Below are 25,841 nucleotides of genomic sequence, written 5' to 3' on the forward strand. Positions count from 1 at the left end.
CCCTTGCCTCTCATATCATTTGCAAAGGGCAGAGGGGGGGAAATTGGATTGTTCCCATCGGTCTTGACATACTTAGATATAGAAATGACCATACGTGAGTTAGGTTTCCATATTTGTTTACAAATATTTATATTGCCCATAATGTCATTCAGATATATGCCCATTTACAGTCATCACCAATGAAGCTATTTTAAATAACTTGAGTGAAATAGACTTTGGTGGTCTAATCTGGGGACTACCTCTAACACTGTAACATTTCTGGGAGGCAATGTCTTCCTAGTTTCATACAACCAACTTCTAAATTGATCTTTGGAAACACAATCTATCTGTAAATTGGAGTCTTCCTGTACAGCCTGCCCTGGGTTTATAGAGCCCCAGCCTTTTATTCCTAAAAACAGTGCTGCTGGGGAGTTTTGAATTGACTTTTGGAGGTCTTAGGGTTAGTTGGATGATGTCAGAACCTACTTATCAGGCCACTGAGCTAGACGAAACCTAATTCATGTCCTAAAAGGTCCTTTTAAGTCAGGAGTGTGTGTGTGTTTACCTTTTGTGTATATACTAAAAGTACCCTGGTGCTCCAATAACTGGTTGCCTGGGACTCCCCAAGGGAGAAGGGCTGTCAGCATACAGTGGGTTACTCCTCTTGCTTTCACATAAGGATCTCACCTAAACTGTCCTAGGAGATTTTTTTTTTTTGGCCACATTGATTTTTTAAGGTATGTGAAACAGTGATTCTGTTTACCGACGTTGCCTTTGTCATTATGGAAGTTAAAATTCCTGAATTCTAGATTTGATTTTTAAAATACTCTAGAATTCTAGATTTAATAATGTGTGCTGGAAATGTGCTTTTTTTTATTTTGTATTTTTCTGAAGTTAGAAGAGAGGAGGCAGACAGACTCCCACGTGTGCCTGACCAGGATCCACCCAGCATGCCCACCAGGGGGCGATGCTCTGCCCATCTGGGGCATTGCTCCTTGTGGCCGGAACCATTCTAGCGCCTGTGGCAGAGGCCATGAAGCCATCCTCAGTGCCTGGGCCAACTTTTGCTTTAATGGAGCCTTGGCTGCGGGAAGGGAAGAGAGAGACAGAGAGGAAGGAGAGGGAGAAGGGTGGAGAAGCAGATGGGCGCTTCTCCTGTGTGCCCTGGTGGGGAATCGAACCCGGGACTTCCATACATCGGGCCGATGCTCTACCTCTGAGCCAACCGGCCAGGGCCCTGGAAATGTGCTTTTGATAAAACCTTTGCAACACGTCTCTGGTAGTCTTGCTATGCGTGAGTTGAGTCAGATGCTCTTGGTTCAGAAGAAGAAAGGTGTAAACAGTGTTTCCTCAGTTTTTCAATGTACTTATGTAAAAAGGAAAGTAGTTTTTAAAATGAGTATAACTTTATGAGCTCTGACGGTCTTCAGGGTTTTCATTCGTTTGGCAGAATTAAGGGGGACAGACATTTGTGACCCACTGACTAATACTCACAGGAAATGCATAAAAGGCTGCTTAGGTTGGCTTCCGGGTTGGGGTGTGTGGAAAGCTTGGCTCCTGTAGACCTGGATTAATCAGCCACCGATTTCTGATGGTCGACCCAGCTGCAAATAGTAGCAGACTTTTCCTGTGGGCTAGAATTACAAATCCTATTGTTTCTGTTAATTCTCCGAGCCTTTTCATTACTCCAGTGTTCAGACTTTGCAAGTTTTTAGATAGCCGTTCTATACCACAGAGGAAAGCACGCAGTCGGCAGCACTGGAGAGGGCAAAGGAACGCTGTGTGCCATCCAGGGAGGGGACTCGGGTCGGGCGTTGTGCGGGGCCCTGCCCCTGGGGTGGGGGGCCTTGGCTGTCTGCACAGGAATGGCTCATGTTGGAGATGTTCTGGTGGGATCATGAGTTTGGGCTTGGAAAGCACTGCCTCCAGCACCAGCAGGAATGAGGCGGGATTCACGATTTGGTGTTTTAAGACTTTAATGTTTGCCAAATGTTTGAGCAATCCCTCACCTCTTCCCATTGAAACCGAAGAGCTAGGATTTGTTTCACAGTACGTTCAGCAGAGATTTAAAAAAAAAGAAAAGAAAAGAAAAAATCAGCCGCTTGCATCTCTCCCTCATATGCTGTTCAAATGAAGACCCAGACCACCCTAGACCCCTCTGGCATATGGTTCCAAACCCATGGATCAGTAGAATTACAGGCCCAATTTCAAGCTGACTTGAGAAGTTTGTGGCTAATGATGGGCAAGTACCTACATGTGTCTTTCATTACTTGGTTGCCTTAGGAGATGCTGTTTAAATTGGCAGATAGACTTTTTGAAAGCAAACTTGGTGAGATTACTGATTTCACCAAAGGGAAAAAAAAAAGCCCTCTAATGCCAAGGGCGAGAGGGAAGGGATTTTGTAGCATTTAAAAGTGTTGTGAAGCCATCAAGTTAACAAGAAAAAGTAGACTAAAATATAGTTTTAATTTGTTGTACTAGGTTTGGAATGATAACATTTCAACTGTGAACTGTAGGGTGTGTATATGTGTGTATATGGGTGCTGAATTTCAAAATCCTAGAAGTTTTCATTTGATTCAGTCCCCGATTCATATTCTTCTTCTAATGGTGAATTAGTATATTTCAAGGGACTTGGCTGGTGATCAGAGCAAAGGTTTACAACTCCTAGCCCAGAGGTCTCTGGACCTTTTTTGTTACGAGGAGCGATTGGGGCAGAGTAGGTAGGGAGTGTCCAGTGACCCAGCCCAGCCTTATCTGAGCAGCTCACCTGTGTGGCAGCTGCCTCTGCAGCAGTGGCTCTAAAATCTCCCTTGCTCTGCCTTTCTCCCCAGACTCCCTTCTCTGGATATTCCTATTTTTGTTGGCTTTTTGTTTGTTTTGTTTTTGTTTTCCACATAATAACTGATACAGTATTTGATGGGAAAAATTGACTATACGTCTGGCTAAAGTAATTCAGGAAGAATGTCAACTTGTTTTTACCTTGTCTTTTCTTAGCAATGCTAATTTTATCTGCAGTGCTGTTTTTCTCTGCAAATTAGTAATAATATGCATACATTTTCCTTGACTGTTTTTGTTTCCCTGGCTTTTTTGTTTCCATTAAGGAATTAATGGTTGGTGGTACTTCTTATTGCTACAGTTTCCATTTAAAGTGGGTCTTCACTTTTGTCTTTGTGTTTATGCATTGAGCTGTGTTTTCCCAGTTTCTAAGTCTGTTTCATGACACTTACCCTACATTTCAGATGAGGATTTATGTGTCCCATAGGATTGGAACTGGGCTTGGAGAAAAAGCCAACTAGCAAATGGAATAACTCTTCCTTGTAAAAGGTTCCAGCCCTTTTAAACTAGACCCGGAGAAATAGAAAACAAATATTCTTGGGAAGAAACTGGGTTTGTTAGGACTTGGCTAGAAATTTTAGGAAAGGAAAGAACATTTCCTCTGGCCTCAGGAGCACATTCAATGTGAAATATCACTGTTTTCAAAAGAGCTAAACTTAAATTTATCTTTGGGTCATTTATTTGACTGGAAAATAAATGGATCCTAGTCCTTGTAAAAGAAAGGGTTCAAAATCCTATTTTAAATAAAATGATAGTCCAGTAAGTTAGGCAAGATGCTCCCAGCATGAGCCACTAACTAAAAACAGCTGGGACTTACCGAGGTGTTTGCAAATACCTACCCTGAACCGGGGGATTGGTGAAATGTGGTACAAGTTAGTTCCAGCTGCACACATTTGCCTTATTAGAGTTCTTTATGGTGACTGAAATGCATGCTTCATACATATTTTGGTGTAGTCATATTCTCTCAGCACTTTACTAAGCAGGTGGAAAGTTTATTTAGTCAGAGGAATGACTGCAAACAATGAACTATAAACGCATCTGTGTCAATTCCAAGAAAGAGCTATTAAATGTCTTCCTTTTATTTTCCCATGAATCTCATTTTTTGGTGTGTGTTTGTATTTTTTATAACCTCTCCAGAATCTTGAATGATTTTAAAGGCTTGCCATTTGGTCATAAATGTGACACATAAATATTTTATAAGTCGGCTAACCAAACTTTTTTGTTTGAGCAAATTTCTAATGATGGCTCTGTGAACTTCCTCTTTTGGGACTGTTAGCAAGTACAAAGCCAGGCCAGGAGAGACCTGTTCCTGACAGAAGAATCGTTTTGCATTCTGGTTTAGATACTTTGTTGTTTTCTATGGTCAGTTTCCATTTCTTATCCTCTCTCCTCTTCAGTTAGGATGAGGAAATTAAAAGTTTGCTGAAAAGCATTCTGAGTGGAATTTTAGACTGGAAAAGGACCAGAGGAATCATTCGGTCCTACTCTCCCCCCTCCCCCCCCAATGCAAAGAGGATGACTGAGGTAAAATTGGGACACTGGGTTCTCTTATAATGCAAAAGTCATCTTAAGGCATTTTCATCTAAGACCTCTGTCCAAAAAGGTATCTTTATTTACAAAGACTTTGTTTTAGTGAACTCTTCAATTAAATAAAAATGACCCTGTGTCAGGAATGATAAGAATAGGGTTACAGTATGTTTCTAGAACATTGGCTTAATATTTAGGTCAGTTTTACCTTGGAGCTGGCTGGAGTGGACTGATAAGTGTTGAGTTGGTCAGCATTTGAAACTTACTTTTTATGACTTTAATGTGATTTAAGGGAAGATACCCTTGGAAGTACTGTACTTAGCTGATTCATACCCATAATCATGTTTCTTTAAGGTCTTAAAACTTTATATAATCCAGGGGAGTAGACTGCATAAGGACAGTCTTTCCTTTTTTTTTTTTTTTTTTTTTTTTTTTTTTAATGAGGCAAATGAAGCAGTATCTTAAATTAAATCAGGGTTTCCTGAGGTTCTGGGATCTTATTCCTAAATTTTCCACTAGGTAACCTCCAAATCCTTTTCTTCTGTTTGTCCCTGGTTGACACAAGTCTGGCCACGATTTGTGCTGTGAATGGACGCAGTGCTGCTCTGAGGCTGTACTTGCTGGGGAGGGAAATCCTTGAAGGGAAATCAATCTGAATGGCCTGGAACGTTAGTCACTGGGTTTCTCCAGAAGCTTTTCAGAGCTTAACTTCTGAGATTTCTAAATGGATAATGAAATTTAACAGCATCTAATTTTCTAAAAATTACCAAGGGAGAATTGTTCAGCCCCTGATTTGCAAAGTACTCACTTCTTAGTCCTCTAGAAATTTTTGTCAGATAAAGGTTTTTCCATGCCACGGATGTGGAAGGACTAACCCACTCTCACTGATAAAGGGAGGTTAGTGTTGTACAGGAACAAATGGTGAATTCAGGGCTTTTCCGAAGTCTTTGGAGGTATTCATTCTCAACCGAGCTGTCTGCGAATAGCATCTTTATCTGGGACAGCCTCTGATTCAGCCTCATCTCCTTCAGCAGTGAGTTAAACAAATGTCACTTGTCAGCTACTTCTTCATGACCCTTATGGACCAAGCATTAATTTGGAGCCATGCTCCGTGAAAAAGTCCTTGGGGGGAAATGGGTAGCAATTTTATAAAGATGAAGGAGGGGCGTGAGGAAAACGCTTACACTTGCTTATAATGAGCTGTATCTTCACTTTGAGGCTCAGCCTTACTACTTTGGTGGTGCTGGATTCTTTCACAACCCTCCCCTGACTTATTCCCACTGCTCTTATAACTTGGGAGGGACCCAGAGGGCAAATGTGAAGCATACTGTCCCTGTGTGGCAGCTGCTGCTTCTCTAGCATTGGTAACTATTGTCATTAATTGCTCCTTTAATGGAGATATTACAATATGCACATTCATGAATGTTCTTAGGAACATTATATATGCTTTGCAAAATTCCCAAGAAGTGATGATTACTAAGGACTTTGGTCTGTAAGACATTTCACATTAAAATGCCAATAATATCTTCAAGAAACCCCAAAGACAGACGTGGGCTCTGCAGGCTTGGTAAATGCGTGCCTTTGTGGAGTGGTTTTCTTTCCTTTTCTGAGGCACTCAGTGGCAAGTAGGGGGCACTGAATTCTTAGGGGCGTATTCACAGAAATCTTTAAAACCAGGTATGTGTTTATTTAAAATAGTACATTGTTCAAAGCAACTTTGATTACCCCAACTAGATGTTTTTCTGGCCTTTAAAGAAAGCAGGCTGAACTTATTTAATAACCTATTGCCTTTCTCTCCCTTGACCCCCCCGCCCCCTTTTCTCTTTAACCAGTTCTCTCTCTGTTTTGAGCATTAAAAATATAAAAGCATTTTGTAGATTTTTAAGTGCTACAGAAATTTAAGGTGTTATTGTTATACTTCTTAATGTCACTGTTGTGGTCTGAAGCTGACTGGCGTTGAAGCACTGACGGTAAGCGTGACTGGGTGGCCTGCATGGTCATCTGGTCTCAGCTTTGCAAAGTCCATCATTGATGGGAGGGTTTTAATGATCTTAATTGGACACATTTTAATGATTCATTCAGGCCTGACCTGTGGTGGCGCAGTGGATAAAATGTCAACCTAGCATGCTGAGGTTGCTGGTTCTAAACCCTGGGCTTGTCTGGTCAAGGCACATATGGTTGATGCTTCCTGCTCCTCCGCCCTTCTCTCTCTCTCTCTCTCTCTCTCTCTTTCTCTTCCTCCCCTTTCCTCCCTCTCTCCCTCTCCTCCCCTCTCTAAAATAAATAAATAAAATCTTTTTAAAAAGTTTAAAAAAATGATTCATTCATAGCCAGTAGTACTAAGGAGTCATACATGTGCATGTGTGTTTTTAGAAAAGATGATGCCTGGAATTCTACAATTAGAAAAATTTGGCTGGAGACCCGATTAAAATGACCACATCCGTGATATGATAACACCAGAGGCTTTGTGGATCGTTTCTGTGTCAGTGTGGATGTGGATCAGACCCGGCCCTAGGAGGCTGGATTTTGAGCAGGGGAGACCAGGGGACCCTCAGGGAGCTGAGCAGTCTCATGGATTGGGAAGGAGGATTAGCAAGAGAATGAGATAGTGGAAGAAGAAAAATATTGCCAAGTTGGGGAAAAGATTTGGAAAAGAAAGAGATGCTCAGGACCAGCCTTCTATTTTTCAGTTCTGGCAGGCTTTTGCTATTGAAGAAGGTCAGCATATCCACCCAGGCTGTTAGAGCTTGGTGACCCGCCAACGGGGTGCAGTGACGTGTTAGTACTTGTCCTGTGGCAGAGAGTGTCTTCCTCAGGATGTGGCCACACCAGGGAAAGGCAGACATGCTGTGTGGGGACTCCTGGCTACCACCAGGATGTAGGGTGCTGCATGGCCCACAGTGTGGGGTGGGGGTCCCAGAAGAGGTAGGTGCGAACCACGTGGCCCAGCCAGACCCAGTTTTTGCCTCCACATCCTAGTATGCTCCCACTTTAAGGAAGGGGGTTCATAACTCAATGAAACGTGGGCAGATGGATAGTAGAAGCCGCCGCTTTGTTAGAAGGAGCTATAAAGTTTCCTCTACCCACAAATTTCAGTCCCTCCTGTTGGCCACAGAGCCTGCTGAAGTGCAAACTTAACCATGGAGGGAAACCCTCAATGAACACAGGGCTGACCTTTAGTTATTTAGCGTTGATCCGTTGTGTGCCTTTGGCTTGCTGTCTGTTGAAAGACCCCGAAAGGGAGTAATATAGTCACAATCAGGTAGGGCTGGGAAATGGGCGTACTGCACTGTGAGGTTTATGTTCTGCTCATACTTTTTCTTGTGTCCTGCAATATGGTCTGCTCCTTCCTTTGTTCAGAATTTTTCAGAACAGATTGGTGAACATTTCAAACAGTCACTGACAATGGCATCTGTTATGGGTTTTGTTTTGTTTTTTGTTTGGTTGGTTGGTTTTTGTTTTTCCTAACACCACATAATTTTTTTTATTGTACCAATAATCTGAATTATTCATATACTATCGTCAAGTACCGGGTAAGGAAAGGGTTTTTACTTAGGGGTGTTAAAATCTTGATGAGACATTGTTTCAGGGTTGATGTTCAGTATTGTTAGCAGAAATACACAACACAATTGTTCAGTTATTTCCCAGCAGCAACTTCAATGCATAACATTCATAGGGCACTTGAAAGGATCTTAGAAATGATAACCCAATCCATATAACTTACGTCTAAGAAAACTGAGGTCCAGAGAGATTCAACTGAAAGACACCCAACCAGTGTTTGTTAAGAAAACTTCATGTGTCAGACACTTGACACAGTGCAGGGCGCAGTGATCAACATCCTTGCTCAAGTTCCTTGCTCAGGTCAGACAAGTTCTAAAGTGATTGTTCTTTCATTTACATTAAGTTAATTATCTAAGGCAGGCGTCCCCAAACTACAGCCCATGGGCCGCATGTGGCCCCCTGTGGCCATTTACCTGGCCCCCTGCCACACTTCCAGAAGGGGCACCTCTTTCATTGGTGGTCAGTGAGAGGAGCACTGTATGTGGCGGCCCTCCAACAGTCTGAGGGACAGTGAACTGGCCCCCTGTGTAAAAAGTTTGGGGATCCCTGATAAGGTCTCTTAATTAGGAATCTCAAATGGGTCTATCATAAGTTTCATCTTCAAATTGTCCTCTTTGACTGAGTTTTTGAACATTTTGGGAGAAATGGATGTCTTTATTTTTTATTTTTTTGTTCAGTGACAGGAGGGGAGGCAGAGACAGACTCCCACATGTGCCCTGACCAGGATTCCACCCGCCTCCCACCCGCAAGCCCACCAGGGTGCGATGCTCTGCCCATCTGAGGCATTGCTCCATTGCTCAACAACCAAGCTCTTCTTAGTGCCTGAGGCGGAGCCCATGGAGACATCCTCAGTGCCTGGGGCCACCTCGCTCCAATCGAGCCGTGGCTGCAGAAGGGGAAGAGAGAGAGAGAGAGAGAGAGAGAGAGAGAGAGAGAGAGAGAAATGAGAGGGGGAGGGGTGGAGAAGCAGATGGGCACTTCTCCTGTGTGCCCTGACCAGGAATCAAACCTGGGACATCCACATGTTTGGCTGATGCTCTACCACTGAGCCAACCTGCCAAGGCCAATGGATTTCTTCATAAATGAGTATTCAACACATACTTATTGATCACATCCTCTGCCTTGGTACATTAAATTTGGGACAGAGTCCATGAGTGACCTCCCAAAGTTTACATTCTCTTGGTAATGTTGAGCCTCCTTGAATGTTGGTTTACACCTGAAATTAAGCTTTTTCTAGCTGTTTAATGCAGGCAATATGGATACAATATTACAGACCACATATTCCTTCCTGAGAGTCAGTTTACTGAGTGTCACCATAAAGTAGCAAGTGATACTAGTAGCTGCATAGCCAAACCCCCAAATCATTAAAATGGATATTTTGAAAGCCTGTTGATTTGATAAATTCTATGTCAACTTCTCTCAAGGTAGGCTCTTTCAAACTTCTCCTTAGAAATTCAGGCACATGACCCCCCTCCTGGCTCCCCCACCCCCATCACTCAGAGCCCTTCCCCAGAAAGAACCCCGAAGTCTGAGGAGCACACTCACTGCAACTCTCTGTTCTTTTCTTGTTGCCTTTCCTGGATAATATTTTTTGATTCAGGACCTTTTAATGGTTTATAATGTTATCATATAATTGAATTGGGAATTACTTGCCACTTCCAGTTTCTGACACCCATCAAACACTTTACATTTGGAGAAAACAATAGCTGCTTGATTTTTTAAAGGAAGAGTTTTCCTTCTGGCTCCAAACTGGAAGCAGATATTTGAGCTGTGAAACTTGTTTTTTTTTCCTTAGAAGTGTCAGGAGCTGGGCTTAAACTTCATGTTCCATGTGCTTGGGAGAGTCAAGTGTAAAGACAGAGAGCAAGCAGCCTGGGCACCTGCTGCCAGGGAGAGGGCGTTTGACAGCACAAACTGTCAGGTTGCGCCACCCTCATCCGCAGCCCCAGGTCATGCTGCCTTTTTAGCACGAGTTTGAAGCCCAGTGTGCATCTGATATTGTTACCAAAACAGTTGAGAAATACAGTGTGTCCGTAAAGTCATGGTGCACTTTTGACCGGTCACAGGAAAGCAACAAAAGACTATAGAAATGTGAAACCACCAAATAAAAGGAAAACTCTCCCAGTTCCATACCTATTCAGTGCAGTTCGATGTGGGCTCACTCACAGAATTGTTAGGGCCCCTTAGGAAGCTATCCCGTATAGCCTCTACAGACTCGTCACTGACTGATGGCCTACCAGAACAGGGTTTCTCCACCAAACTGCCGGTTTCCTTCAACTGCGTATCCCACCGAGTAATGTTATTCCTATGTGGTGGTGCTTCGTTATAAACGCGCCGATATTCACGTTGCACTTTGGTCACGGATTCAAATTTAGCAAGCCACAGAACACACGGAACTTTCCTCTGTACCGTCCCCATCTCGACTGGCATGGCCGTGGGCTGCTCCACTGTATACACGGTATTACGTCGTCATCTGCGCATGCGCACATGCTGCCACATCATACTACAGAAACTGGGAGGGTTTCCCTTTTATTTGGTGCAGATTTCACATTTCTATCGTCTTTTGTTGCTTTCCTGTGACCGGTCAAAAACGCACCATGACTTTACGGACACACTGTAGTTTCCAAGTTTTTATAAGAATGGACTCATTAAGCTGCTGCTTCTGGAAAGAGGGATGTGTTAGAGACTTTGAATTCAGAGATACTGAGCTATAAAAATAGAGGCCATTAGACCACCTTCTCAGGAAGAAAGTGCCCCGTAAGGCACCTGCCTCTGCCTCCAGGACTCGGTGCACTTTTCTACCTCCACCCCTTTTAGTTTAACTTCTGTTCACTTATCTTGTAGCCAGTATCTGATGTGGTAAGGATCGCTAATTTTATAAATGAAATTATTGCAGCTCAAGCTGTCAAGATGTGAACCTCATCAGATTTTAGAATCCCTGACTTAATAGCTTGACTGTGGCAGGCTTTCCCTGACCATGGGACCTTATGTCAGCTGCAGTCAGCAGACTGTCTCTGGCAGGAGGGACACAGACACATTTAATACTCACTTTAAAGACAGCCAATAGCAGAGAGCCATCAGATGAAACAGTTTTACTAATCCCAGCATTTCTGAAGACTGGGACAACTTGCAAGTCTGCATGTTGTTCTCGCCCCACACTGGCCCTGTGACGGGCACCAGGACACCGCCTCCTGGTGTCTGTGCGTAGGGTCTAAGGAGCACTGCAGGTGGCCCAGCTCCCTCCCAGTCCCGCAGACTCAGCGTCTCTACAGTATTATTAAGCTGTTTTTACTCTTCACAAGCTGAGAGTCAAGAACACAGAACTCTTATTGGACCCTCTTTGGATATAAGGAATATGGTTCTTCGTATATCTTTTTTAGTTTGATTTCAAAGGGAACACATTCTCCAGAGAACCAGATTCACACTGAGAAAAACCGAAGACTGTGTCTTCTACAGCTGTACTGCCCAGTACAGGATCCACCAGCCCAGGTCCCAGACACATTGGCCATTGAAATGTGGCTAGTTCCAGCTGAGATGAGCTGTGAGTGTAGAAGAACAAGAGAAGAATGTAAAATAGCTCATTAATAACTTGTATATTGATGATACAGGTCTGGGCAAAGGTGAGTTTACATTGGTAAGTACTTGAAAGAGTTTATACTTGTATTATTTATTTGTATTACAACTGAAAGCCTACTTTTGCCCAGCCCTGTATGCCGAAATGATAATACTTTGGGTATACAGTATAGGGTTAAAAAAAGTTTTAACGTGTTTATTTTTATTGGTAATGTAGTTACAAAAAGTTTTAAATTACATATAATTGGACCCCATCATTATAGAGAAATAATATCCAAGTTTTTATAAAAATGAATTCATTCCATTCTTCTAAAAGCCATTCTTTCTCTAAATATCTGGTATAAATTCTATTTTGCTGATTTGTATATTCTTTTGGATTTCTTTTTTTAATCTAATTTAGTTTCTAGCTTTAGTTTATTGGAGTGACAATGGTTAATACAATAAATTATATAGGTTCCAAGTGTATAATTCCATAATACATCATCTGGATTTCTTTTCATGTATAATACCTTTTCTTTCAAAAATGATCAGTTAGTAGAAGACAGGACCATGGAAATGGCTCACCTCATTCTGTGATTTTTAAGGATGAAGAGGGTTGGTTGTGTTCATGACTGGGAAGTTCTGCTCTCATTTAGTGGGCATAGAGTAGAGCTGTTCAACCTCCTGCAGAATATCATAGATTTTTTTTTGAGAGAGAGAGAGAAGCATTAGCTTTTAGTTGCAGCACTTTAGTTGTTCATTGATTGCTTCTCAAATGTACTGTGTGACCCTGTGCTTCAAGCCAGAGACCATGGAATCATGTTGATGATCCCATGTTCAAGCCAGCAGCCCCGTACGGGTTCAACCTGTTGAGCCTGCTCTCAAGCCGGTGATCTCAGAGTTTCAATCCTGAGACCTCAGCATCCCACTTCAACACTCTATCCACTGTGCCACCACCAGTCAGGCGGCAGAATACCATAGAAATGAAAAAACACAGGATGTAGGGAAATGGGCCAATCGAGGATTGGAGGTTCTTGAGTTCTCTACTTTCCAGGTCTATTCTTTGACTAGAGAACTTTTATTTTTCTATTTTTTTTCTTGTCTGGCTCTTGGCAGTCCCAGCTTCCAGAGTAGTGTACTGGGCTGTACCAAGAATAGGTGCAGTCTCTACAGAAACTGTCTTCGCTGAAGGAACTCAAGGAACTCAATGGGATAACGATCAATTAGTATGTAAGGGTCCCTTGGAAGGAAAATGCCTTTCCTCTGACCGGTATAGCTGTGAGCCTAGTCACTTCATCTCTGAGCCTCAGTGTTCCCCTCTGTAAAATGGGGATGCCAATACAACCTCCCTCATGATGAGATTATTTGAGACAGACGTGAGCTGTAGTATCTGTTCTGCCAGACACTAACCAGGTGACCTTGGTATAGTCATCTAAGCTCTCAGTCTTCCCACATAGTGAGACTGATGTTCTTCACTAGGCTGTTGTCATGACGCAAGGAAAATGACCTAAGTGACTAGAGCAGTATCTAGGCCAGTGTGTTTTCCTCCCTCTCTCCCTCCCTCCTTCAGCCTTTCATGTTGCTGTGTCATGGTTTCCACCCTCACCCCCCCCAAATCATGATATATAGAAATTGAGTTAAAGTCACAGTCTCTGATTTATAGTTTTGACTTTGGAATATATTTCATTTAGGAACGTGTAGTTAGTTAATTATCTCTTATTAGGTCATATACAGAAATCAGAGAAATGTTTTAGTCCTTTTGAATTTGTTTATTCTGACAGACTAAAATTTATATCTTACTTGAAAACAACACTACTTCAAAAAAGCTTTCCCTCCTTCTGTTAGATATTATAGGTGTTAAAATAGCCTATGAAATAGAAATTTTTGCTATTTTCTTTTTATTTAATGTAATTTATTTAATTTATCCCTCTGCCCCCATATTTGAAGTTGTTTTTTGTTTGGTGCCAACTCCAGTCACCTCCCAAATGCCTTCCTGTGTGTTTTGCCAGATTTGCAGCAAAATAGTACCTAACGAGAAGATAGAGTTATTTTGAGAGTAATTCATGATTAAATGTACCATATTCCCCCATGTATAAGACGCACTCATGTATAAGACGCACTTTAATTTTGGGGCCCAAAACTTGAAAAAAAATGTATTACATAAAGTTATTGAACTCAAGTTTTATTAATCATAAAATTTATACAACTCCTCATCTGCACATAAAAGCTAGAAATGCAAAAAAACCCACAAAACTCCAAAACTACAACCACTGTATAAGACGCACCCAGTTTTTAGATGCCAAATTTTTCCAGAAAAGGTGCATATTTTCCACGTATAGTGGGGAAATATGGCAACTTAGTAATTTTATATCGGCCATGTGATCTCCTTGACTTTTAGCTCTCAATCATAGATTTTTTATTTTTATTTTATTTTTTATATATTTTTCTGAAGCTGGAAATGGGGAGAGACAGTCAGACAGACTCCCGCATGCGCCGACCGGGATCCACCCGGCACGCCCACCAGGGGCGAAGCTCTGCCCACCAGGGGGTGATGCTCTGCCCCTCCAGGGCGTCGCTCTGCTGCACCAGAGCCACTCTAGCGCCTGGGGCAGAGGCCAAGGAGCCATCCCCAGCGCCCGGGCCATCTTTGCTCCAATGGAGCCTTGACTGCGGGAGGGGAAGAGAGAGACAGAGAGGAAGGAGGAGGTGGGGGTGGAGAAGCAAATGGGCGCCTCTCCTATGTGCCCTGGCCGGGAATCGAACCCGGGTGCCCCGCACGCCAGGCCGACGCTTTACCGCTGAGCCAACCAGCCAGGGCTCAATCATAGATTTAAGAACTAGAAATTATTTTACAACTTCTTAGCTATAAACCTTATCACTTCACTGATAAGGAAGTGAAGACCCAGGATATTAAATATTTTCCCCAGAGTTCCCCAGCCTGTTACTGGCGGATCTAGAACTCAGTTCCTCACCTATTGTCTAATTATTTTTCTACCACTGCACAGTGAATTTTCAACTGTTTTTTTTTTTCCATAGGCTATAGTAACAATTGAGATAGGCATGGAGAGTATTTTTTTTTTATATAGAAGTCACCGAAAGAATGCAATGTGTTATAAAACCCCTTTATACTTTCTCCAGTAGGGTTACAATAAATGACCCCCAAAAGTATTTTATGGACTAAAATGAATCTGTGCCTTCAAAAGGATAATGCAAAAAGTGACCAATAGGGGGAAACCTAAGACAGCCTTTTGATTTAATTCGCTTAACTTCTAGCCTCTTTTAAAAAAATTACCCAAGCTCCTATTTAAGCCAGCAAAAAACATCTGTTGTTTTATTTATAGCCACGATTTCTAAGAAGCATATTCTATAGCAGATGAAAAAGAAGTTGACAGCTCATAATTCATAAAGTTACTGAGGCCTAATAAGATAGAACAAAATGTACAAAACTCCCTCTCGTGGTTCAGGCCCTATCACTTCCCTTTCAACTGGAGTGGCGCACTGGAGAAGTGGAGCGTAGGTGGTTACGGTCGTTAAGAAAGAGGCGACCCTGAGATGAGCACGCAGAAAGGAGCACCGCGGGGTGATCAGGATTGCTTTCACCTCTAGCCCCTGCCCCCCCAACCCCCAGCCCCCCAGCCTGAGTGGCCGGGTACTTAGTCATTAACAACATCACAGGTATTTTCATGATAGGAAACCCTTATGTTCCTTCCCGTTCCCATTTTTCATTGGGAAGTGTTAGTTACAGGCTACCTACGAATTGTTACGTTCTTTCTAGCAAGAAACTCGAGGGTTGGTTAAAATTACTGATGGACTAGTTCCATATCTGGGTTCAGTTTAATTTTTGACTTCACTCCTTTTCTTCTACCAGTCAGCTCTAGTTTATTTGACATAGCCTAAGCATTGATAAAAATAAACCCAGTTCTGAGACTTTTTTGGCAGTCTTCTTTCTTGTAAGCTATATATTTTATATTTTGCTTCTGTTCTGTGTGTAGGGCTTTCTGTATTGTGTATCAGTTTTGTTTTTTTTTAAACTAGATTGGTGTGGCACAAATAAGTCTCTAGCATATATGCTTTATTATCCTAATCTTTGGAGAATTTAACTATATGATCCAACTTCTGCTCAGATTGATCCATCTAAATCTGTATCCTTAAAAAGAAAATCATAACCAGAATAAGTCCAGGAATTTCTTCCGCTGAGAGGGGAAGAGTTTTTCACTCATTTCACCGAGGTTGTAGAACACTGCCCGACAGGAGAGCTTCTCTAGCCACCAGAGTCCATCAGTTTGTCGGAGGTTGTGAAAGGATATTGCTTCATTAAAATAAAATTAAAAAAAAAATAATTCCTCACTCAATTGTTTAGATTTGTGTTTACTTTTACCTCAAAACTGTACTCTTTATTATGTATGAATAGCTTAATTTTATATCAGTGATTTATTAAAAACCTTTTGATAGAAAATAATCTGACTACTGTACTTTATTTTCTTACGTAATTTTTATGTCTTCACTGGTAGAGTTGCCTATTAAATATGATATTTTCTGGTCTCTTGTCTTTTTTGCCATATTGTTTTTTTTTTTCTTTTTAATCCTACAGACAGTTATTTTTCTCTTCTCTCCCTCTGTAATCATGAGTGCTCTAACTCCCTTCATATACTTATTCAGCATATGTTAGTAAGATCTGATTTTGAAATCCTTTGAAATATGTTACAATATGTATATGGATTTGTAAGTAATTTGCTAGGCCCTTTCTCCACTCAATGATTAACCAGAATAGTCCATTTGTACCTTGGTGAAAGTGATAAGTTAGCCAGCTATATTTAGCTGAATAAAACCCATTACATCCTTGGGGAAGAATGTGCTTAGTTTAGCCTTATGAGAACATATTTAATAAATGCTGTCCTGAAAATATTTAGCCTGGCCGGCTGGGCTGGCCAAGGTTCAATCTTGATAAAGCAGAGGTGATGGCGAGAAAGTGGTCCACCAGTCCAAGCTCAAGTTGAACAAACACACCTCTTGTCACTGAAGGTTGTAATGGTGTCTTCTGTTGCAAGTGATTTTCCATCCATATCCTGCAAATATTGTCTCCCTTCCCCCAGCTTTGTAACCACCAGAACGTCATCCTGCGGGGTGTCTGCTGAATGAGGCAGCTGAGATTCAGAAAGGTTATGACTGACTTTGAAGTTGACCAGTCCTTTAAAAGCCTACCTTTACCACTTACTGCTGGCAGGACGTTGGCCAGCTTGCTTAACTTTTCTTAGTCTCAGTTTCCTCATCTGTGCAATGGGGATGATTACAATACCTTCAAGGCTGTAAAGGTTAAATGAGACAAAGCACACAAAGCCCCGAGCACAGTTGTCAATACCCAGTGTTCAGTGCATGAGAAGTGCTGGCAGTAGTACTAGTACTGGTAGTAATAATTTGATAGATCAGCCTTTCTAATATTTCCTATTACTCTCCTCCTCACCCCACTAAAATTTAAATAACTGAGTCCTCTTAAATGTGGCGGGAGGTAGGAAAAGCTCTGGTGTGGTCTCGGGAGAACTGGGTGATAGTCTTTGGCCTAAACTTACTGTGGGAATTTGGCAAGTTGTGGCCATGTGCTCCCTTTCCACTTGGGTACACAGATGCACAGAGCACCAGAGCCTCTACTACTGACCTCTCTCCTTTGGTATCTAGTTGGGTATCATATCAGATCTTACTAGATTTCATAGCTAGATTCTCCGAGAGCGTCAGTCACACAACCTCCCCAACACACATTCAGATGTTGGGCTATTGGGATGTGATATAAAACCGGCCTATGAAGCCCAGGGCATTTAGGCAAAAGTATGAAGGTTAATTGTTACGATTCTGTCTCCTACCCTGATCTGGAGATTCTTTCGGTGATGATGAACTCATCCTAAATCCTTGCTCCTCAGAAGTGTGGTCTGTGGTCTGTGGTCTGAGGACCAGCAGCAGGGGCATCACCTGGGAAGCTTGTTGGAAATGTAAACCCCTGACCCCACCCTGATCAGCCGAAGCAGGTTATTACTATGCACATCAAGTTTGGGAAGCACTGCTCTTGGGAATGTTCTAGCAAACAGAACACGTCTACTAAATACCTTACAGAATTGGTATTTAACATTGATTTTTTTCTAAACTAAGGCTTTTTTCCTCTTTTGGGTATAGTGTATTGATGCATTGGGCAGCTTGAGCTGCCATGATGAAATCCCATAGACTTAGGGCGGGGCTTAAACAACAGAAATGTGTTTGTCACAGTTCAAGGGGCTGAAAGTCTAGACAGCAGCAGCGTTGGGTTCTAGTGAGCTCTTCGCTGGCTTGCACTGTTGTCTTCTCTCTGTGTTCTCACATAGCAGGGAGGAAAAAAGGCTCTCTGGCATCTTTAATTATAAAGGGGCTAATCCCATAATGATGGCCCCACCCTCACGAATTCATTTCAACTTAATTACTTCCAAAAGGTTTTATGTCCAAATACTATCACATTAGGAGTTGAAGTTTCAACATAGGGACTTGGTGGTAGGGCGTAATTCAGTTCATAACTGATTTCTGTAATTTACTTTGAAATGGATAAAAAAAAAAAAGTAAGGGATTAATGGATAGACATGTGATAAAACAGACTAAAATGTTACTTTTGGAGTTTAGGGTGAGGATATATGGGAATTCACTATAGTTCTTTCAACGTTTTGGTAGTGTATGTAAAATGTCAGAGAGAGAACCCTGTTCTCTCGGTAGTTATTAGAGTGGAATCTAGTGGTTCTTTTCTCTGATTTCTATCCAGGCTTTCTTCAGACTGCCTGTTCCGCTTAGCTGGACAGATTTCCCCCTTTGGCGGTCACTCCCTCCCTCCCTCTGCACTCTCCTTGGTTGGCCAATGTCCTGCTTCCTTGCAGTGAGTAAGGTTCCAACCTAGCTGAAAACACTCCTTTCTGGTCTCCAGTTTCCCCAGTAATATCTTTATGTCCAGTGCCTCTCTGCCCTCTTCTGATTGGAGGATCCTTTAATTCTTATGATATTTGGCTTCTCAAGTTACATTGGAAGACTCTGCTTAATTAGTTGTAAGCATTTCTAACATTCTATTTTATACATTTGCCTGAAGTCGAGTATCAAATATAAATGTGAGAGAAGAGAGTGCCTCCACAGGTTCACCCTGAGTCGTGAGGAGGGTAGCAAAGCTCACCCGGAGCCCCTGCCTTCCTCTGGTTACTAAGGGGGCTTCCACTGCTTTCTCTTTATGGTGGTAATTATCTGCATTTCTGAATGTTTTTATTGTGAGGGAGAATGGTACCAACTGTACCAAATCGTACCGACTTGCTTATTTGGTAGGAATAAAACTGGGTAGCTTTACTTAACACGCCAGAAAGTACTATGGCTACTGGTGGGGGTCAAGCATCAAATACCTGCATGTCACGTAACACCCTTATCACGGTTACCCTTTAAATTGGCAAGAAATTTTGGAAAACTTATTACAGGTGTCTTTCCTTGAATGGGACTTGTAGATTCCTGGAGAGAAGGAGGCGCAAGCTAAACTCAGAGTCACTACTTAGGAACTTTGTTACGTTGACCGAACGACTTAATTTCTCCAAGTCTCAGTTTCCTCACCTTGACCTTGGGGATAATAAAGACTAATATGCCTTTGAACTGCTATGGGTAAATGAATGCATGTCTATAAAATACTGTCGGGGTATGGCTCCTAATTGATGTTTAGTAATAACTTATGTGTTCAACACATGATCCTGCATACTGTGTGTACGTCCTGTGATTTTTCCTTCTTTCCCTTTGGGGGCCTCTTAGTCACCTTTCCTGTGGGATCTTTCTAAGCCAACAGACCAAAAGACTAACTTCCCTTACAAATCTTTAGCCTCCTAAATCCCACAGACTCAACTATAAATTACTTTCCTGGTGTGGGGAAGGGGGGGGGGGGTTCCTTTTTTTCTCATTTACCTTCTGCCCAGCATTTTAATTTGCTATGCACTATAAATGGTAATCTTTAAATCAGACTCCAATTTAGGTGATAAGAATCACACTTAATTAGGCTGTCCTGTCAAAGATTCAGTGTAATCTTGCATTGCAGTTGTCTCTTAATTCTGAGGCTTTAGCTGAGGCTGTCAGAAGCAAAGCTTGGAATGTCTGCTTATGTTTAGTAAGATCTTTGCCTGCTATTTGTTTCCTGTACTAGTCTGTTGTCTAGAAAGAAAACTAAATGGGCAGAGGAGCTCAGATTCCCTTCATTTGTTTTTAAACTGTGGAGTAGAAGAGATAAGTGGGAGAAGATGAACTTACTTTTGGAGTTTAGGGTGAGGATATGTGGGAATTCACCGCACACAGTTCTTAAAGGTACTGAAGATTAATTAGTTTAGGGTATCTGAAAGTATTTGCAAACTTGTTTAAATCTGTGGACAACCCCTAATTCCTTTTTAATAACTATCTCTGGAAATAGTTTATGTGACTGAAGATATAGATATTTTCACCTCTACTCTTCTTACCCCTACTTTTAGTTGCCCATTTTTTCCCCTCCTCCTTACAAAAAAAGCTCATTTTCACCAAGTTCAGTATCATTCTAACTTCATTTTTCTTTTATATTTGGACAACTGAAGTACAGTAACGCAAATAGATTAGTGTAATAGTCCTTATGGGGAAAAAGTGCAATCGGTTAAAAATAATGTGATATTTTAAATAGGACTTCTGAAAGCATATTGAGTATGTTTATGTAGAGAAAGAAAATAAAAATGCAAGTGTCTGCCCTCTCAAATAATCTTTCAGTTTGCCACCTTTAAAAAGTATTGAGAATTATTTGTGTCTTAATAATAATAGTTGTTGCTCTTAAAATGTACCATTGTAATAGGGTATTTTAAATATCTGTTAATAATAATGAAAAAGATCACATGAGTAGTTTTAAGTTAATCTTAGGTACCCATTAGTTGTGCTTCCTACATACTGGGTGCTATGCCTACCATGTTGATTTATATTATTCACTCAATCATTATTACACTAATAATTATTCCCATTTTACAGATGAAGAAACTGGGGTTCAAGTTAATTAACCTGCCCAAGATTACATTCAGTAAGTGACATAAACAGGACTAAAATCCAAGTCTTTTTGGCTTTAAACCTGTGCTCTTAATAATTTCTCTACTTCTGATTAAACAGGTGTGCTCCAAAATTAAGGAACTCATAATTGTTTGTTTGTTTTTTGGAGGGGGGTTGCTGTAGTAGCTTAGCCAGCATTTGTTATGGCTTTGCCCATAGAGGTTAAGAAGTTTAAACTTTCAGGGTATTAAATCATTATAGGCATAAAGTATGAACATTGTTATAAAGTTAGTTTATTTAAGGAAAGTATTCGGATTTGTTAGATTTATGCCCACCAGAATGCACATATTTCATTTGAAATAGATGGTTTCAGGCAGACAGAAATCAAATTTTGATTTACCAACAGTTATTAGACAACCATCTTGATTTAATATTGACCTGCACTTTGCATATACACTTTCTTTTCTGTGTATTTGTATTAGATTTTAAAAGGTAAGTGGCATTCTTTCATACAGTTCCAAGCTGCTTCCATCAATAATGAAATACTTGGCTTGGGCCGTCTCTGGAGTCCCAGAACTTCAGCTTAAACTTTCCATTTGTCCCTGCCAGGCACTGAATCTAAAATATCTTTTTTTATGGAGAACGCCTCCAAAAGGTGCGGCCGTGTGCCGGTTTCATCTTGCACTTTGTAGCGGTGTTGGCATCGTTTAATGCAAGGAATGCCTCTGTCTCTCCCACACACTGCTGGTGCCCAAGGACTGTTCAGACCTGTCCATGTTAGTGGTTTGGGAAGGGCCTGAGTTTGGAGAGAAGGCTCTCTTCTGTTCTGAGTGAGTGGTTGTCACCAGGACCGGGGGTGGGGGGGGGGGCGTGGCATAGAACTAGTGGAAAATGTAAAATTTGATGTGTCATCAAAAAATCTTTCCACAACCTAGGGCACCTAGTTCACTGTTGAAGACTGGTTCCTCTTTCTTATGAAACAGTACATCTTGGCTTCACTTTTAGACCATTCTTTTGTTCTCTTTTGTCTGCCTTTTCCTTAAGTAATACTGGTTTCTTCTGGTGAAAAAATGATTCAGCTAAGTGAAAAATTGGTATTGGGCTGAAGTAGAAGAATCTGCATTCACCAAATTCTTTAAGAGTAGGCTTAGCTCTCTGGACTTACACACTGACTACGTACCACAGGATTCACCACTAAAAAGCATTCCTCATTCGGGTATAAAAATCTGTCTGGAAGATGAAGTCTAACGAGACCTGATGTGTAAACTTGATAAGGATCATGCTGATTTCTTTTTTGAGAGCATGATCCATCCATGTACATGTATTTCTTAGTTCCATTATGTTTCAGTGTATTGAACTGAATGATGTGGGTCTTTCTCGTGGACTTGTCAAAGAATAACTTACCCAATTTGGCAATTCCTGGCAATTGTCATTTCCTTTTGGAATTTCGTAAAGTGAGATCTCATGGAAAAGTAAATATTGACCTTGCTTGCGCATTTAATATCATTAAAGGAATAACTGCTTTTAGGATTGTTGCAATAATTAATATTTTGCTTTAAAATACTTTTTATACTTTTGATGTTAATTGATCCTGTTGCCCAAAGTAAAAGATGTGAACTTTAAAGGTTTCTGGGTAAGGCTTCACACTCCCTATGTTTAAATATTTTAAAGGGGGAAAGGATTGAATCACATATTATACTAGAAGAGAATAGGAAATCCTTGCATTGTTATTTTAAAATATTGTCTCTCCTTGTAAAACTTGCATTGCAAAACTTTGATCAGCTGTGATTATTCATATACTTAAGTAATAAAGTGTTATAAAGCTTTCTTCAATATTAAAAATTCAGTGGGAAACTCAGTCTATTGCAAAGGAGTACTTGTAGTTCCTGCTGTGTCCATCTAATTTCCTTCTTTCTGATGTATTCTGGTGTGCTGAGAAAAGTTCTGCATACCCGACAGCTGTCCCCTTGCTTCTCAGAAATGGCATATGAGTGAGACAAGTGATACTTTGTAATTTAGGGTACTGAAAGTCAACTACCTTTTTATTTTCTTTTTTCTTTTTCTTTCTTCTTTTTTTTTTTTTTTTTTGCCAAAGAAACATTGAAAAAACTAAGGAAAGAAAGGTTTGGGTTTTGCTCCCCCCCTTCAAGCTTTTATATGTAGTATCTGCCAACCCAGTAATGTAACAGCTGTTGGGTGTGCAGTCCAATCCCAGTTAGGTGAAATCTTTATCACTTAATTTAACTTTCATATTTGCCTGCAGAAATGATTGTTTTGATAAGATTCTGGAAGGAGATAAGCCTTTATTAAGTAATTCCATGTTCAGTTGCCAACTTTAAAGATTTGGTTTTTGATTTGAAAAATATAATGCTTGTGTAATTTCTGAGGGAAGAGAGAGTAGACCTGGCATGTTCATCGGAGGAGTGTTGGATGGAGATGTATGTCCATGTATTTATGACTTAATCTTTAGCTTTCTGCATCTTGGCGTACGAATTTCGGCCTGTGAGTTTGGGAGGGCTAAGAAGAGACACTACAGTGAATCCTAATTAATAACATTTCTGCCCTGTCATTTCTCTGTCTTTGTGTTTTCCTTCTGTTATTTATGCTGATAGGATGGTATTTCATTTTGTTCAGTGGTGAAGGCATTTGTGGGGGAGCATGATTTTGTGAGCTAGAGACTCTTTGAAGGTGAAGGGAAGTAGTTTATAGTTAATCAGAGGAAATGAAATGGTGTGTTTTTATTTTATAGTATTTTTTTTTAAATTTTGCAATGTTTTAAATTAAAAAGACTGTGAAACTTTCAAGACACTTGTATTTTAAGTGTTTCTCAAGTATATTCATTCTAAGGTTTAGATTTTTGGGGATGTGATGACTGGATTTTTTTCAGGGAGTCACCCACATGAACTTGCTTATCGTAATAGCACATCTTAAGATTTATTACTAACCCGAACCAGATTACTAACTCTGTTTGTGGATATTCCAATTCTGGAGGTTTGTGGTAACACTGGTTTCCTAGCAAATTCTCCTTTGATCTATAGATTCCGGCAGGTAAAGGAAATATGGGAGCTCTCTCTCAACTTTCTGCATAGTGACTGCCTGGAAATACCTGTCTGGCCTTTATGAAATTGAAAGTGTGTTCCAGTGATGTTATAGTAGCACAGAGTCATCCAGGAAACAGTGGTAAACTTTGCATGCCCCGAGTTCAGATGTCGATCCTGCCTATGCCCAGACAGATGGCTTTGTGGGAGGGGTCTCTGTAGCACGAAGCCAGCTCAGGAATCTCTCATTAGCTCTTGACAAAGTTTGCCCTCACACAGGCTCTAGGACTGTGCTTTCTAATACTGTGGTCCCTAGTTGCATACAGCTATTTCAATTTAAATGAATAAAAATTAAAAATTCAGGTTCTCAGTCTTAACAGCTACATTTTCAATGCTCAGTAGCTACATATTTTCTATGGAAAAGCACAGCTATTAGAACATTTCTATCATCACAGAAAATTCTACTGGCTGGTGCTGCTCTAGGATGTCTCCATGATTTAATTCTTCTTTGATCCTAGGTAGTTGCATGGCTAATAGAGCCAGGTGGCAAGACCACGGGTGTTGTCTATCATATTGCAACCTAAAAGGATCTTAGACCATAGTGTAGAGTTTGCAAAATGATATAAAGTTATTAATTTTCTGAGGTCAAAATTTATTAATTTTATTTTACTTTTGCATCATAAATTTGTTGTCCTATGAAGACTTGCAGTATTAAAACAGTGGTCCTCATTAGAAATTTGCTTAACACGATATATAGCTAATAATAAACTTACCACTAAAATCTCATAGAAACAGAATTGTGCATATTTAGTCTTTCTTAGATAATATAAACTATTCCTACATAGGAGTACACAGTGATGAACGTTAATGTCTAAAAAGTAATTGATGGCTAATAAGCAGGTCGCACATGTAGGTATTTTCAGAAAGACTATCATTTTACCTCTGTTTTGCAGTTCGAGAAATCTGAGGTAAATATATTTAGCTCCCTCTTCTGGTTTATTATGAGAAAAAAACTTTATTCAAGATGGCTTCATATGTTTTTGGAGAATACAGTTACCAATGTAATGTTGAAGAACATTTGTATCATCCAGTTAAGATTTTTTTCTTTTGTATCATTATAATTAGTAAAACATGTAAATAGAGCATGTGAAAATAGGTTTATGAAAGCATCACATTTCTTAAGATAGTAACTGACCAAAATAATGGAAATAAAGAAGGACTTTGACAGTGGTACATGGGACGTCACTTGGGTGTCAGGGGGCCACTGATCATATGTGCTGGCTTCCGGGTCTGATACTGGCCCAGCCATGACATCTGTGGGGCTTGGGACAAAAGTACTGAAGGAGACCCATGTACCCTGTGTCTGAATATTTTTAAGTTGTCAATCACGTTAACCAACCGTTCTCCTATCCAGACCAGACAGTTACTTCTTCATAATGACCGGGAGGCCAGATTTGAATTTAAATTTCTTGGGCTCCAAGTTCTACCCTAGAGCGTGGCTTTTCAGGGGCCTGTGCATCCAAAGTGCATACCATCCTGAGCCCCAGGCCCAAGGGCACCCGCCAGGCAGAGAGGTGTGCCCTGGGGAGGATGGACCTAGGGGAGAGGTCATGAGAAGCCAGCAGGGCAGGGAATTCTGGCATTTCTGGCTTGAGTGTTCTGGGTGTGTCCTGGGAGAGAAGGCCGTGTCTCCTTAGCCCCCAAACCACAGCCACTGCAGGAGAGGCCCAGCTGGAGGCAGTCTAGCGAGGAGCCCTCTGACGTGCAGGGTCCAGCACGCGCTCTCTCTCGCTCGGGCCTGCATTTGCTACTGTCAGAACTAAATAATTTTGTTTTTATATTATTACCTTCGTTGTTGTTTGATGCATTTGATTGCCCCAAATTAAACATAATCATTGGATTTTGTTTGCAGCTTTGACCCTTCCGGATCTTGCAGAGCAGTTTGCCCCTCCCGACGTTGCTCCACCTCTTCTTACCAAGCTAATAGAAGCCATCGAAAAGAAAGGTAATCTGATGGGAAGAGAAAATCAGAGAACTTGTTAGATCCTTGTTTCATGAGTGCTAGCATAAATGTTTGTCTGGACATTCATTGAATACCTGTGTTAGACACAGTATGGGGAACACAGTCTTGGTCTGATTTCTAACTCCATATTCACATGTAGTTCTGGGTAGAAACTATTACGTTCTCCATAATTTAATAAATATAATTTACATGCTCTTTAGTGGCCAGAAGATTTTGCCAAAATTATTGACATGCCAGATAAGATTAATGGTAGGAGTTGACTTCCAAGAATATTTGGTACACATCTAGAATAGATACTGGATGGA

General features: G+C 41.0%; 1 protein-coding gene across 4 annotated transcripts in view; it reads left to right on the top strand.

Annotated features, from left to right (window-relative positions):
• The window catches only part of PIK3R1 (phosphoinositide-3-kinase regulatory subunit 1), an 84,820-nt gene that overhangs the window by 33,554 nt on the left and 25,425 nt on the right, over positions 1-25,841 (top strand). For 2 of the 4 annotated variants that reach the window (XM_066376340.1, XM_066376350.1), the window contains exon 3: positions 25,426-25,518. In XM_066376340.1, coding sequence (XP_066232437.1) covers positions 25,426-25,518 — 93 coding nt within the window. Of the gene's footprint in view, positions 1-11,486; positions 11,523-20,460; positions 20,510-25,425; positions 25,519-25,841 lie in introns of those variants that run through there. The other 2 variants (XM_066376359.1, XM_066376368.1) reach the window with 2 other exon arrangements.

Source organism: Saccopteryx leptura, chromosome 1 (genome assembly GCF_036850995.1).
Source record: "Saccopteryx leptura isolate mSacLep1 chromosome 1, mSacLep1_pri_phased_curated, whole genome shotgun sequence".
In the NCBI taxonomy this organism is placed as follows: Eukaryota; Metazoa; Chordata; class Mammalia; order Chiroptera; family Emballonuridae; genus Saccopteryx; species Saccopteryx leptura.